The sequence below is a fragment of the Tachypleus tridentatus genome, chromosome 6 (genome assembly GCF_004210375.1).
Source record: "Tachypleus tridentatus isolate NWPU-2018 chromosome 6, ASM421037v1, whole genome shotgun sequence".
In the NCBI taxonomy this organism is placed as follows: domain Eukaryota; kingdom Metazoa; phylum Arthropoda; class Merostomata; order Xiphosura; family Limulidae; genus Tachypleus; species Tachypleus tridentatus.
The window spans coordinates 73,863,016-73,879,146 of NC_134830.1; the positions used below are offsets into that span (position 1 = coordinate 73,863,016).

The 16,131-nt window shown below is 31.0% G+C and overlaps 1 protein-coding gene across 1 annotated transcript in view; it reads right to left on the bottom strand.

Moving 5' to 3' along the window:
- LOC143252807 (uncharacterized) overlaps positions 1–16,131 on the bottom strand; it is a 77,858-nt gene that overhangs the window by 44,339 nt on the left and 17,388 nt on the right. The window contains exons 7-8 of the mRNA XM_076505527.1: positions 11,617–11,701; positions 7,503–7,561 (exon numbers count right to left, since the gene is read on the bottom strand). Coding sequence (XP_076361642.1) covers positions 7,503–7,561; positions 11,617–11,701 — 144 coding nt within the window. The remainder of the gene's footprint in view (positions 1–7,502; positions 7,562–11,616; positions 11,702–16,131) is intronic.

A 16,131-nucleotide genomic window follows, 5' to 3' on the forward strand; every position in this document is an offset into this window, starting at 1 on the left:
TTTCTAAAACAGAAATAAAAGTTTAGTTTACAGTATAAATTAGTAATATGTACAATTATATAATTTGCATTACACCTATATCAATATTTAGAACAACAGTTCATGAAAACACTGAAATTTTGTCTTTCTTCATAATTATTCTTTTCCCATGTAAGTACTAGCATACTCTATTTGGTCAGTTTCATTAACAGTATTTGTTATAAAGTTTCAAATAATTTTTATCATCAATTTTCCAAACTTATAGACTATTCCACACTTTTTGCTCATTATCTAAATTTAAAACTAAATTTCAAAAATGCTGATACAGTTGGCTGAACAATCCATGGACAGGTCAATCTGATTTGCATATCCACTGCTTGCAATCCAGGAATCCCAAAATTTATTTCACGTTCAGCATAACTGAACTGCTTTTGTTACAGTTTCTATTTATTTTGTTCACCATTTATTTCATTCAATTAGTTTTCTTCTTTTTTTTCCCTCTTTTATGTTCATTGACAACAAGCAAATTTAAATTAATCTGTTAACACTCCTACGAAAAGTGGGGCCTAATAGGCCCCAGAGCAACTTGAAAGGTTATTAATATTAGGCTAATAATTTTGTATTTAAATGAAGTTGCCATTTAAATCCATTAATGAATGGATTAACGAGATTCCCACTGTCCCTATCTACTATCTAGCGAAACCACAGCCAGGGGAACGGGCTTGAAGAAATCAGGACTAGAAAAGTCTTTTCGTAGGAGTGTTAAAGGTTGTGTTTCACTGTTGGTTTCAAGTCAGAACCAAAGCTATGAGCTACTTTACACTGCCCACTGTGAAAAGTAACTGTTGAGCATTTCAGTGATACTAAGAGTCACTCAGCAATAACAGATGGCAAGTTTACGTTTTTATTCTTTAAGTAACATCACATTTTGAAATATGAATGACAATGTTATTAATTCCTAAAAATTTAGTGAAGAATATCCTGTTTACAAAATACATTATTATTCATGTCTGTTCTCCCATCATTTCAAATGTGAATATTAAGCTTTGCCTGCATGTACAGCTTTTCAAATGTAAGACAGCCAAACACTTGGACAGACACCACAGATTGTAATATATATAATACTGAAAACATAAATATAAAATATAAACAAATTGTGCTCACAATGCAACATGAACCTGATATTATTAAAAACAATAAACAAGGTTCAACAGTGAAATCTATTGCAGTTGTATTCAATATTAGCAAACAAACTGTTTAAAATATAAAAATAAAAAGGAAAAAATTAAATAAAGTTGATAATAATGCTGACAGTGTAAGTGATTTACCTAAATGCAAAACCATGAAGCCTGATACATAATGACAACTAGGACCACATTTTGGTTGAATGATTTAACTCTATCAAAATGGGCTTGTTCAATTTGACCAGCCACTGGACCTCTATGTACTCATTTTAAATCTTTTTATATTTAATACTTTTAACTTTCGATGCAGTGTGTATATCTTTAGAAAATGTGGCAGTCTTTCAGTTAACATTATAAGTATTTCACAAAAAATATCACTTTTTAGTGAAGTATTTTTTTCTGAATTGTCCATGTACAATGTATTTTACAAGTTAAGATTAAAACTACTTTTCCTTATCTCAAAATATCTCAAATTTCCTTTGTATAATCCATAAAAACCCCAAAATGCATTTCAAATGTTTTTTTCATTGACACTTTATATTTTATCTGTTGTTTTCTCTCCCAATTAAAAATGGGGCTGGTCAATTTGACCAACCTTATAACCACCTAGGAAAAAAAAAAAGGAAGTTAAACCCAAATTACTCTTTTTTCTTTCTGGAATGGCTTCAAATTGTAACATGAAATTACATTTGTTTATCCTAAGTAGCTTCAAGCTCTTAGCATTATACATCTATTTATAATTAAAGTGTATTGTTTTATTGACCGTTGAACTATAACTGCTATTCATACTGTAAGTCAGAAACTGCACAGAATACATGCAGCTCATATTATGCTACTGAATTACATTACCCATGAGCCACTACAAGTTGCTTGTGAGCATGTCTCATGAAACAAATTTTGTTATATTATTATTTATCTAATCTAATCTAATTTAAAACATCCTTATTTTTATATTTTAGTTACTTTTATAATAAAAGAAAGAAAATACATAAAAAACAAGAAAAAGTACCCACCAAACCTTCTTTTTTCTTGCTCTCAACTGCCAGTGAAACATAAGCCTATTTTTTATACTAATGGTAGCAATGCATGAAATTTTTATTTAACTAAATAATGCACCAAAGATTTTTTCTAATTATGCCACAAGAGCAACTACAAATTCATCCAAACTACCCATTATTATTTCTATGGGAAGCAAAGTTTTCTTATAAGTGAAATTAAAACTTATGTATTCAAAACACAACATAATATGTCTTTTAGCAGATGAAAAACCCTGACTTTTTATTGGTTTTAGGTAATATATAATAAAACATAAAAAAGAACTTTCCACAAATACTGTAAAGGAGGATGTCACAGGAAAGGTCAGATTTTCCACTTGATAGCTCTTCAACCACATAAAATTGAAGGCTATAAGAATTGTTTATCTGAGCAATGATGAATTTCCTGTTTTCAAGAGTTGGTGAGTAAAATAGAGAAGATAAAATGCCTAGAAAAAATGTATCATACGAGGACAAATTAAGGAATTTTTAAAATATTGCCTTGTAGAATTAACCATTTCATGACAGATTTGGTGTAATATACACAAGTTAAGAATTTACACTAACCTTTAATGAAGTCGGTATATCTAACCAAAATTTAGTACACTTTTAGTAACAATTACACGTAGTTGAAATGTGAGAAATCAAATATTTTCATTATAAATCTGTTTATGAAAATAAAGGCTATTTTGTTACCAATCCAAGTGCAAAGTGGATGATAACTAAAACAACTATTGTTTGTCCCAAAAATCTCAAATATTACTTGTGCAATTTCTAAATCCTCCCAAATACATTTCAAACATTTGTTTTCAGTAGAACATTATATTTTGTATGTTGTTTTCTCTTGCCTAACTGTATAGGGTCTGTCAATTTATTTTTGGACATCACAAACAACTGATTTGAACCAGTGCTGCATTTAATATACCACACAACACACAAAAAATCTATGTTTAGTTCTGATTTTTTTAATATTTACTTTTACATTAAGAAATTAATTAATGTATAATACTAAAGTTTCAATACCAAATTTATTGACATTAATTTATAAAATAATAGTTCAATAAAATTTTAAATGCATGTAACAAATGCAATAAGCATGGCCTTTGGCATGAGACCTGTGGAGATAGGATTAAGGAATATTTTATACTATTAAAATATGATTATCTAAGATTATATGATATACTAATTGGTATAACATAAACAGAAAGTATTTTAAACAAAATTTTGAATGTGAGACATTAAAACTTTGTGTTATGAACAATAAAGGACACCCACAGCAAACAAACTAAAGCCAGCAAATGGCAATTGGATCACTCAAATCTTGTGTCATCTAAATAGGCCAAATTTTTCTTTGACACTTTAGGCATGAAAGGTGATACCAGTGCATTTTCTAGCTGGCTAACAAAATTCAACAAATACCATAGAATAAGAAAGATAAGCCTCAAAAGTATCATATAAAATGGAAAGAAGGCTTAGAGTTATAATCCTATCCTTTCTTGATGATTCCTTCTATTGCCAAAGCCTAAAGATGAGTTACTGGAGATCAAATTGCCAGTAGTTGAGTAATACAATGAGAGGCCAATTCACCAATCAAAGTTACAAAATGAAACCCAATCTAATAGAGCCTACCAATGCAGCATCTATTCTCTTAGAACACACTTAGGTTAAGACAACTGGCCTGCTTACAAAAGGCAAACAAGAGAAAAATGGCCCAAAGAAAGGAGGTCTAAAATTAAAAAACATGAAGCCCCTGACCAATCATCTTGATGAGAAGCACAAAAAGTCACCATGAAATTGCCAGGATGAATGAAGCCTAACCTTTTTCCCTTTAATAAGCCCAGACCATGAGGCATTACCTGTTGAAGAACAAGAAGAAATAAAACATTGTCTAGGGAATCTTATTCCTCCACACATAGACTCTGGAATTGCTGACTGTTAGTATATGCATCACATCTATGAAGCAAGGCACTCAAGAAGACATGGACCCTGGATGATGTGGTGGTATTGTAACTCACGTCATACTAGCGTCCCCAGTTAACAACCCCTCAAAAACAAGTAAAGAAACTGAAGAGTGAAACAAAGTTTATGATTTCTTGGTTGCACAAAGACCATGAAAAGAACTTTTGTGCTCTCATCCCAAAAGTACAAAGGATTACAGTGATGCCCTCATTTCTAGACAACATAGAATCAACAGTGCAGTAGGACAAGAAGAGGTGAGTAAGTGTGACATCCTATTATATAGTGTTGAGCTAGATGAGAGTCAGCTGAGCTCAACTGAGAGAAAAGATTTAAAAGTTTTAAAAAATTCCTAGACTGATTACATATTAAAATGGAGCAAGAATAGGAGGCCTTCCTTGGTTGTTTCTGAAAGAAGAGCCAGCATGTGATGTGTTCTGACAACTGGCAAGATGATGTTCACAGTAACCAATAATTCATAAAATAGTGTATGCACAAAACAATGTAACAGAGGTAATGAGAGAAAAAAAAAACTGATAACATGGCAACCATTTGTAAAGTTGATGGAACACCAAAGATAAAAACACAGAACTCTAGTACCTCAGCCTTATGCAAAACAAGCACTGATAGTGGTGGCACTCCACTACTATGACCAAGTGTAGGTAGGTACTGGCTACAACAAACTTGGACAATTACAATCCAAGTAAAAAAAAATTCAACTCAGATTGAGGAATGAGTAACTTGTGAACCTTACAGAATCTACAAATTGAATTAGACAAGAAATATCAAGAACTAGACAACAACTGCCCATGTGCATAATTGCAACAACAGACTGGAATAAAATCTTAGAAGAACTACCACAATTCTCTCCCTGAGACCAACTAAACTCTTATAGCCCTAGAACTAAGTTTCAAATCCTGATGATGTGCAGGAGATAGAAACCCTATGAATAATAGTGATGAAGGTCTGAAATGAATTAATAATCTGGCTCAAAAACATGCAATGCACCAGAATCTGTGGTAAATGTTAATGCAAATCTGGAAATTCTTGGAGTTGGTCCTCACAGACCTTGAAAGTATACAATTATCAGTTATGCCACTAGCAATCCAACTGGGTAGCATATCCCTTGAACAGAACTTATTCCAGGTACCAATGTAAAGAGGGGCTAATATCAGGGAATGGGGTCCATGAACAGGAATGGAACTTTAATCTCCTGCAGAAGTTAATGAAACTCAAGACTCCAACAACAACATGGGAGAAGTGAAGCAGCAGAAAATTGAACTAATATGCACTCTAACAGTGGATCCAGCTCATCAGCAATTAAGTTGGTGATATTGAAAGTCTTCCAACAAAGTGAAGTGAAAGGAAAACAAAATGTTGGATTTTAGAATTTAAATCCATAGACTCACAATGTCACATCAGGGGATATTAATATTTTCAAGTAAACAACAAATTCTTTCTCAGAACCACAAAATATGAGGAGCAAATGAATTACTTAAGAGTCAGAAAATACTTCCATGTGGAGGTGGTAGGTTAAAATGCAAAGCTCCAACAATGTGTTGGAAAAGGCATAACTGTCCCTTCACATAACTCAGTGAACCTTCCAGCATGAACCACAATATCCATGAAAGGGAAGAAAACTAAATATTCACTCCCAAATCTTTGACATCAAATAAATCACAGGTACAAAAGCAACCTGGAAGGAAGCCCAAAACATCACATCCTTAAAGAACCACTGGAAGAAAACAAATCAAAATCAGCTATTCCCAAAATGGAGTGCACTGTTTGTTGTTCTTGTTGTTGATTGTTTTAAAGGTGACATAGAGGCTGTGTATACTATTGTTAATTGAAATAATAGTTTGTGAGGTAAATTTGTTTTATTTGAGCAATGTTGGGCCATCTGCTGTGTCCACCCTAGGAAATCAAACCCTGGACCTCAGGGTTCCACAAATTTACCACTGTTGCACAGGGGGACTAAAAAGCCAGCAGCCTAAATGAAGGTGAATGAAAAAGTAAATCTAAATTCTGTACAGAATATCCAGGATCACCCGTAATTGCAGCTTCAGAGCCCCCTCCTTGTTATAAATAACAATCGAGGAATTCATCCTATAAATTAGCTTTCATGTATGTTATTGTTAATCATTATTACAAAACTCAACTAGATAACATGGATAACTCTCAAAGTATCTCTAAACAATCATAATAGTGGAAAATCTATTAGTGGAGCTTTGTCAAGAAAAGGTGATAACATTATCTGAATAAGGTCCTCATAAAAAGTAACATGATAGATGGGCAGAGGAGGAAGCCCTGACAAATGAGTAATAGCTAACAGTTACTAACACTCATAATCATGGTCACTGAGAAGTCCCAGAATATTTCAACTTAAGCAAAAGCACCAATACATGCTCCTTACTATGCATTCTCTGTCCTGCTCTACAAGATACAACTTCATCTATGTAAAATGCATTATATTAATAAAAAACTAGGCAATACTGTATCAAATAAATTACAAGACAATAATGTAAATAATATTGCTTCTGAATACATGGAATTAAGCTCAATACTTGCATTTTCACATTTTTTAACATGAACTGCATCTCCAATTATTCATAAATTTTCAAGGAAAACAAGAAATTCAGAGAAAATAGAGCAAAAATGTTCTATAAATATGAAATAAAAACCCTCAATAAACAAATATCCTGGTTCTCCACTATATTTATTCACCAATGGTGTTTAAGCTGCTTCATAAATGGTTCAAATAAACATATATTCTCAAAGGTAATTCTCAAACTCCCATTTGTTTTTGCTCAACTGTAGGAACAGTTCCCAAGAATTTTTGAAAATTCCAAAATGTACTCATCAGGAAATTAAAAAAAAAAAAATTCTGCCAACAATGAACTTCAACCAAAGATAAATTTATACTAAAAACAGAAATGTTAATTTTTGTACTTCGTATATTTTTAGAAGTACTCATCATGTGTGAAAATAATTATGTTTCTTATGACTTTTGATGTGGATATACTTTCATTCAATATATCAACAATCTTAGCAATTATAATAATGTGATGAAATTTAGTTACACTGTTTAGATCATGTATTTAAAACTGTTGTGATAACTTCTCAAGGCTCTGCTAACCTAAGTAGGATTCCATTAAACCAACACAAAGTTCTGATTATATCTGTATAAGTAACAACACATTTCAATCATACCCAAGAAAAATCATTTTGTTCAGAATTAAGTTCAAAACTAAGAAAATGCAGGATGGGCAAAATGTACACAAGCACTTTTAAAACTGACAGGAACTTCCCAGCATATGTCAATCTAACACAAAACAGAAATTAACCTTACTTCACACAAAAAAGGATTTAAGTCTGGGACTTCTCCTGGGATTTTATTTTCCATGGTACCTGTAAGAAGAAACATATCTAGATATGTAATCTAATTTTTAGCACTTTACATAAACCTTAAAATAGTACAAGCAATTATGAAATGAGTTAAATTTATGAATTTAACTTTATGTATGTAGATAGGTCAAACTGCAAGTCATCATCTGTTTACAAATAAACTCAAATTACAAATAAAGTACTTTATAATCAATGCAAATAAGTAAACTCATCAAAGCACACATTATAATTCAAAGTTTAATATCATATGCCTTAATTTCTTAATGTCAAATATAAATTTTAAAATAGATTCACAATATTCACTCTTATATATCATGTAAGACTTCTTTGCTTGAAATTACCCATTTTACAATTTCATTCCACCCCTATATTATTTTTTTAAATTTTCAAGGACTACCACCTTTATATGTTAGATATTTCTGAACTAAAATGAACATTTATAGCCTCTATTCTTCTTACAATAAAATTATATGCCACAAAATGAAACTTCTGTCATGACCCTCCTAGCAAATGCTTTTTATTAATTATCAATAACTGATAGTCTGTTGATCTGCTTATGATACTGGTTTATATTCCCAATAAGTTTTGAGTTATTTTATCTCAATATTATAGTTTGCTATCACCAAAAGCACTTTGAACAGGTAAGGATATTATTTTAATGCACGTGTAGTTAGAGAGCCAGTTAGCTTACTATAGTTTGAGGATATTGTTTTTGTTATGTTTAATAACATAATATTTATGTTCTAAATTATGTGTCCAAAAAAATAAAATACTTAACACTCCTACAATAATAAAACAGGGTTAACTTTTATCAGACCTTGAGATGTAAAGAACAAGAAATTACAAAACTCACATAAACATTAAATTTTTTGTTTGTTTTTTTACATACATCTTTTATAAATTGTTATAAAAGTGACAAGTTACTTGGTAAGAAAAAAGTAAAAGAAAAATTTAGGCAAAAAAATACTCCTACAACACAAGTACATGATACAAGAACAGCATGATGTAAGTTTACCAAGCATAGTGGTAACTCAATGCTGAATTTACATAAAGATTACCTAAAGTGATAATTCACTTTGATGCTATTCTAATTAATGCTCAAGAGATTTGAATTGTATTATTTTTAAATGTAAGAATTAAAAGTAACAATAGGGTCATTCTGGAAAGGAAAAAAAAAGACAGTTAAGATTTATTTTCATAATTTTATTTTTGTAGTGGTTACAATACTGGTCAAATGGACCAAGCTGGTATAGTGTTAGGGTAGGTGAAAATAACATACAACTCTTCACACAAAAAAATACTTTCAATATTCACTTATGAGGTCCTAGAGATTATGCAAATAAAATGTGAAAACTATAAAATGAAAACGTATTATTAATCTTAACCTGAAAAAACTGAACTTAGACTGTGATTCCATAAGTTCATATGGAAATCTTTAGTGAAAATTCCTGATTAAAAAGAATCTGAATTTTTTTGGGTGTAATTCTTTCTAAAACTTGACAAACTTTATGAAAATCTACTTACAAGATTAAAATTATTAAATGATTGAGTTATTAGGAAAATGGCTTTTTAATAAATCTAAACAACATAGCCTTATTTTAGTATTACCAAAATGAAAATATTTACATTTAGATATTAAATATTTGGAAAGAAAAATCTCATCATTTAATCTTTACACAGGTAGACCAATTAATCTGTTTTTGCTTTGTTGTGCAATACTTCTTTACAAATTCTTTCTGTTAATGTCTAAGACTGCCAAAGAATAAGGTACATATGCTAATGATGCTACCCCTAGAAATGAATTATACCCACATTATACACCATTCAAGAAAGTGCAAAATGACTGAAGCAAAGGAAGTCTTATTTTGATGGTGAGTAAAAAAAAGAAAAGTCAATATCATTTCTTGTTTTATGGTAAAAGTATTTTGTTTTTATTCCTGCAGTTCTAGATCTATATTGAAAAAAAGATCAACCTAGAAATTATCCTAAATTAAAGGATGGTAATTAATTAATTACTAGCTTTGCAAAGAATATAGCTTACATGGGAGATAATATTAATGATCTAAAATGTTAAGTAAAAAAAGATAAATAGATATTATTTCTAGTTCCATGACTACCAAAGTACTTTACTTTTAATCCTGTAGTTCTAAATTTAGATTTGAAAAATAAAACCTAAAACATTTTTTCTTAATTAAACAATGGTAACTAATTACTAACTTTGCTAAGAATACAAATTATGTAGGAGATAATTTTTATAACCTAAAATATTGGAAATTCAGGAGCATGCATTCATGGGAGTTATCTCATGGACACCCATCAGACAAATAAAATTAATTCCCACATACTTTCAATATAAATCTATCAGAATTTGCTTAAAGTTCACTTCTTACTACACATAAAACAAGTAGCTGTTTTTTTTTTCAAACAAATTATGACACCCATTTCACTTTGCTAATGCATACTGTAACTTTAAATTACATGGTATCTCAATCTTAAAGGAAAAACAAATTGAACAGCAATTATTTTGAGATCTGACTGAAGAAAATCCATTTTAAAATCTAGCCAATTCTAACTTTAAGACCTACTAAAATGATTCTTTTTCAAATTTTTATACCATTGATAAATTGGCTAACATGATTTCTAAAATTCTAAAAAAAAAGCTAGTGTAGCAAATCTTTACATCAATCACCACATATATATATATAACTGAATTTATTCACCAAACAAATAAAATAATACTTATATTAAAAAGTATTTCGCATTACTTCACAAGAAAAATATTGATTCTACCAAGTCTTAGCTTCTTACTTAGGCAAAATGATTACATGGAGTTTATAAAAATTGTTAGTGTGAGCTATTCCATAAAATTACCACCAAATTAATAACAAAACTGAAATACTGAAATTTTATATTTTCTTTTGATGAAACTTTTACCAATGTTTATCTTGTGTGAAGTGCAAAAACAAACTGAAATTGCTAGTCGAAAGTTTTTACTTTTGCCCCTGTTGTAATTATTATTGTAATGTGGAAAATGTTAAATTTCTAGCCTGCATAGATACATTTTGTCAAATAATAAAACAAAGTTGCAAATCTGATAACTATACATATTTGAGGCTTATTTGTAGTTCAAAGAGCATAAAAAAACAGAATTTTTAGACTACTGCCATTTTCTTCAATTTTCAAGTTTCTGAAGGTGACACGATCGCAGATATATCACCTGAAACCTGGGATTTTTCTTTCCCACAATCTATCCAATATTGAATTACCATTCTTCCATCATAGTTGCTCCAGATGGAAAAGTAATAAAATTCAATATATTAATAGGCATTTAAAGGTTAAGCAAAGCTTTTGTCTTGTAAATTAGTAATGGTTTTCTATTATTTATGTCACAGAAGGTTAATAAACTAAATTAATTTCCTCTGCATTTATCTGTTCTACTGAATTTATTGTCTTAGCAGTTCATTTTGTGTTTATAAGAACTCAGAATTTCTAAACTTAAGACCATTGTATCACATTTTATAGAGAAACAGCCAACACCTAGTAAAAATTCTTTAATGCCTCAACATTACATCTTAAAGCTTTAACAAGAGAAATGCACCCTACAGAACACAAAACCATTTTTAATAGAACAAAACAGCTGATATAATTTGAAACAACAACAGATTCTCATGAATTGTACAAAATGCAATTATATTATCACTAACGAAAATGTAACATCAAAAATGTATTCCAAAGGAAAACAAAAATCAGTGTGATGCTGGTTAGATTGTGATTTCAAATATTTGATCAAGTATGAAAAAATTGGTTCAACCAATCACATTAGTGTTTTTCCAACCCTAACCTGCACTTCTTCAGGTTAGGGTTGAAATGATTTCATAAAAAACCAACTTAGTGTTGCTCATATTAATAACAATTAAATTATATTGTCAACAGGAAAGCATTTTGTCCAGTAGAGAAATGTTAATATTCAGACAGTACCTATCTCACATGATAGGTAATTTTCAAAGTTAATATCAAGCCTTGTATCAGTTTGTAAAACATATCCAAGGATAACTCACCTTCCATGTCTGGCATCTGTTGTGAAGATCCTGAACCAGGCATACCACTATGATTATCTGGAAGTAACTCAGATCCTGGAGGCAACTAAGCATATACTTTTGGTTAACATGTACACATACTGCACTTTTTTCACATAGGTTAAAATATTCATCAATATTGAAAAGTAGCAACAAGAAATTTACAAAGCTTGTTAGCTTGCCCATAACTTTTAGCATACTTCTTCAATTGTATACCAGAATTCACTGTCTAAAAATTTCTTTGGGATTATGATATTCAAAAACAAATCATTACTTGAAATTCTAAGCTAATTAAATAAGCAATGCTATCATCACTGTGTTGTACTTTACTTTATTTTTCAGATTACACTTCATTTGTTGGTAGCAAATGCAACTTACATATAAAGAAATTGAAATTTATCAAGATAAAAGCAATAAAATGTTATCGTGTGGGAATGAATTTTGGAACCAATTATCGAATGAAATAACAAATTTTTATTATGGGACAGTTTTTGTCACCATGATAATTTTGTGCACAAACTGATAACAGATTTCAACATACAATTTATATGACTAGAAATTTCTTAAGCTTACTTTAATATGTAAAAGAAGACATTCCAGATACTAATATTATTAAAAATACTGAATGATTTAATAAAATATGTTTTAATTGCCCTCTTCCTAAATACAAATGCAAGAGTGAATGAAGACACAATTGTTATTCTTTTTCATCTCTTAGTAATAACTATAGCTTGAGACAACAAATATTAAATAACTTAAGTTCATACATTGATCGTTTTAAGAATTTTTTTTTGGAATACAGAGACACTTAAATCTGTACCCATAAAAATACCACAAAACACACTACATGGATTTTAGCAAAAAATAAGTAAACAATGTAAACTAAACGGAATGATCTTCAATGAAAAAAATCAAGTGTTGTTATAGTAGTTGTAATAGTTATATTTGTACTTTACAATTCAAACGCTTTTGTATATAACATCACATGGAGACTTTAATAAAAAAAAAACTTGCACTTGTTAAAATGAACAATCACATTGTTCAGAAATTGCACGAACAAGAAACACTGTTTTATTTATTCATGTGTAACTTAAAAAAATGTAGATATTATCTGTCGTAACATAATGATCTCTACCAGAAAATTTATGAAACTTCTAGGACAGCGTATTCCAAATTTTCTCGATTCACAGCAATCTAAGCAAAAACAAAAACCTAACAGTTTCGGTTTATTAAGTAGTTTGGTACAAACAACTTAAGTGTTTATATCCTAACAACTTAGTAGCCTTTTGAAAGAATATTACACATAAATTGAAAGTAAAAATAATATTTTATTTCATTTTTAAATAACCACAATTACTAATGGGATGTGTGCACCTGCTGGGCACTGCACAGCTTCCAAACCTTGGAATCAGATTGGACACCACAACCCTCATTTCCTGTTCCACATTGATTTTCACATGGTACTTGCTTTTTATTGCAGCAATCACTAAAAACACAGCTTTGCAGAGATATGGTGTTGCAAATGGAATTATTATTTGCTAAGCTTTAGCACTCAGCAGCAGATATTCATCTTTTACTGATATCCAAAACTCAGTTCCATATTGCCAAATTTTCTTTTTAAAGTTTTGTCACAAGACAGCTCAATAAGATTTTCTTCTTCTGCAGAGGTAAATTCAGATAGAGCCTTAGCCTTGAATGGGTCTTTGATCCATGTAAAATTCTTCATATCTTCTGGAAAGTAAATTTCAAGACAGTCACTGAGCTGTATTAGTTGCTCTTCAAAAACATATTTTACTTCATAGGTCAAATTAATTTCATTAGATGTAACAAACTGCTGCAACAGGGGGAAACAGTCTTTGCTGCCATCTTCACTCATTTTTCTTTTCCATAGTAGTAACTTTTTTCTGAAGGCTGAAACCTTCTATGCAACTTTCAGAATGTGCATGTTGCTTCCCTGCAGAAAGAGATTCAATTCATTCAGTTTTTTGAAGAGATTGCACAGGTATGCTAATTTTGACAAAAAATCAGTATCCAAGTTTTTAGCACATTCATATTCTTTTTCTTTGAGAATAGATAAGATTTGAATTCCTGTCATAATTTGAATAAATGGGACAGTACATTCCCATGGGAGAGCCATCGTGAACTACAGTAGTACAACAAAGATGTGTGCTCAGATCTCATATCCTCACACAGTTTTTTTAATAAAACCTTGCCTTCTGTGGCCGAGTTTTTATAAAGACCACAACTTTCAACACACTTTCTAGGACGGTTCAGTGGAGGACTCGGGTGCTTTGATGCGACAGCTTGCCTGTGGATTTTGCAGTGACTCCACAATGCATCAAGAGCTCTGCTTTGTGTGAGTGCTTACAATTCTCCATAGCAGCCAGACATAGAATGACTACCATCGGTACAGACGCCAATGCACTTAGTCCACTCTAAGTTTTCACACATACAAGTGTCAAGGATCTCAAACAAATCTTGAACTTTGTACTTTTATGAAAGAGAAGGTCTTCCACAATTTTGTCACCATCCACAAACCATGTGTAGCAAATGAAATGAGCATCCTTGTTACTATACGTCGCCTCATCTAGCTGTTACTCGAATTCCTTCCCTTTCATTATTTCAATTAGCTGATCGTTGAGGTCTTTAGCCATAGTTTGGATTCTACGACTGATAGTATTGTTGGATAAAGGCACCTTTGAAAGCAGTCTTCTTGCAGATTCACCAACCCTCATGTTCACCACATTCACTGCAGCCAGTAAAATCAGTTCTTCTGGGATGGTGTGAAGCTTTGTACATTTCATGACTCTCTATGCCACCTTGTACGACACTAGCAAAGCACTGCTTGCTACTGATGCTCACTTCAAAAATGTACCTTTTTATTCTTTCAGTTCTTTTAACTTTCTGGTAAAATAATCACCAGATTTACTAGCCATGTTCAGATGATTGGTATCTAAGTGGCATTTTAGCTTATTTGAAAGTACGCACTCTGGAGCCAAAACTTTTAGACATAATACATTCTGCAGACAATTTTCATGATTGACATCGACTAAAGTAACATCAAAATCTCGATAACTGTCATCATATTTCTGATTCTTCACAACTTTGCCACTGGTCTATGGTTCAAAATCCTTTTAATCACTCCCATACTTCTTATTCATGTGCAAAAATCTTTCCATTTTTATGCACGAGGATGAAAAATCAACAAAATAATTCACTAAACTTCACTACACCTTTCAGACACTTGATCACAACACCCTTCAATTATTTTGACTACTGATGGACCCAGAAAGTTGACAGGTATTTATATACAAAATCTATGAAACGAGAAAATTTGAGAAGTTACTGACATAGCCAAAAGAACAAGTAAAAAAAACACATTACAAACATTCGAGAACATCATCAAAAGGAACATAGCGTGATCTAATGTTAAAACTGTGAACTACAGATGTCGATATCGCTGTTTCTCTCAAGAATATAAAATATACTGTGGCACCGCTGTGAGTTTGCCACAGCACCATGGGGCACCATGACACATAGTTTGGGAATCTATGTAGTAGGGGATAAACAATATGCATACTAAAATTACTTGACTATTTAAACATTGATGTGAACAAAAATTAGACAAAGATAGGACTGAAGTGACCTCCTTCATACAAATTGTGCTATGTCATATGAGCCAAAACAGATTTGTTCACATATGCAGCATTAATGGGTGAAATACTATATGTACAAGTTTCAGCTGGATAAATCTGTTGATTGATGCTGTCATGTTATGTAGCTGAGTATGAATGAGACAACATCCTACTAAGCAGAATATGGAGTTGCTGTAATGAAATTTAAAGTATTTAAGTGTAAAAAAATATATCTTTGTATATGTTTTCCTATACAAACCTTATCTTTGTGGATAATCACCATTTTTGAATCAGATCTTGAGATCTTTTTCTTAATCAACTCACATTTAACAACAATGAAATAATTAATTTTTAAAGTTTTGATATCAAATGTAAAATTCAGCTTTCTTCATTTGTGACAATTTCACTTATCTTTCTGTTTCCTTCCATTATGTAATGGTACTGTTCTATTTGTAATCCAGAGAAAGGTAAAAAATTAATTTAATGTACTTCCTCATGTGTTTATATTATTGAAATAACTATCTTCCAAGTTAATGTTATACATATAATTCTGTGCTCATACAAAACTGCATTTTAAACATCATTCACTGATGCACAATTAGCCAACACAAATACAAGGTTTCCACATCAGCTCGCATGCACGGACTGACTGAAACATTTTAGTTATATAGATACATACCAATGTTTTTAATACAGAAACAATTCACCTTGTTTGTGATACATATTGTATTCACTGACAATAGTTGTGCTGCCTATATCAACCTGACAACAATTAAAATAACCTGTGTGGGTTAGAAATTTTTCCAGTGAAAATACATTACTTTAATTAGAAATGATTAATAAATTTATACAAAAATAATTG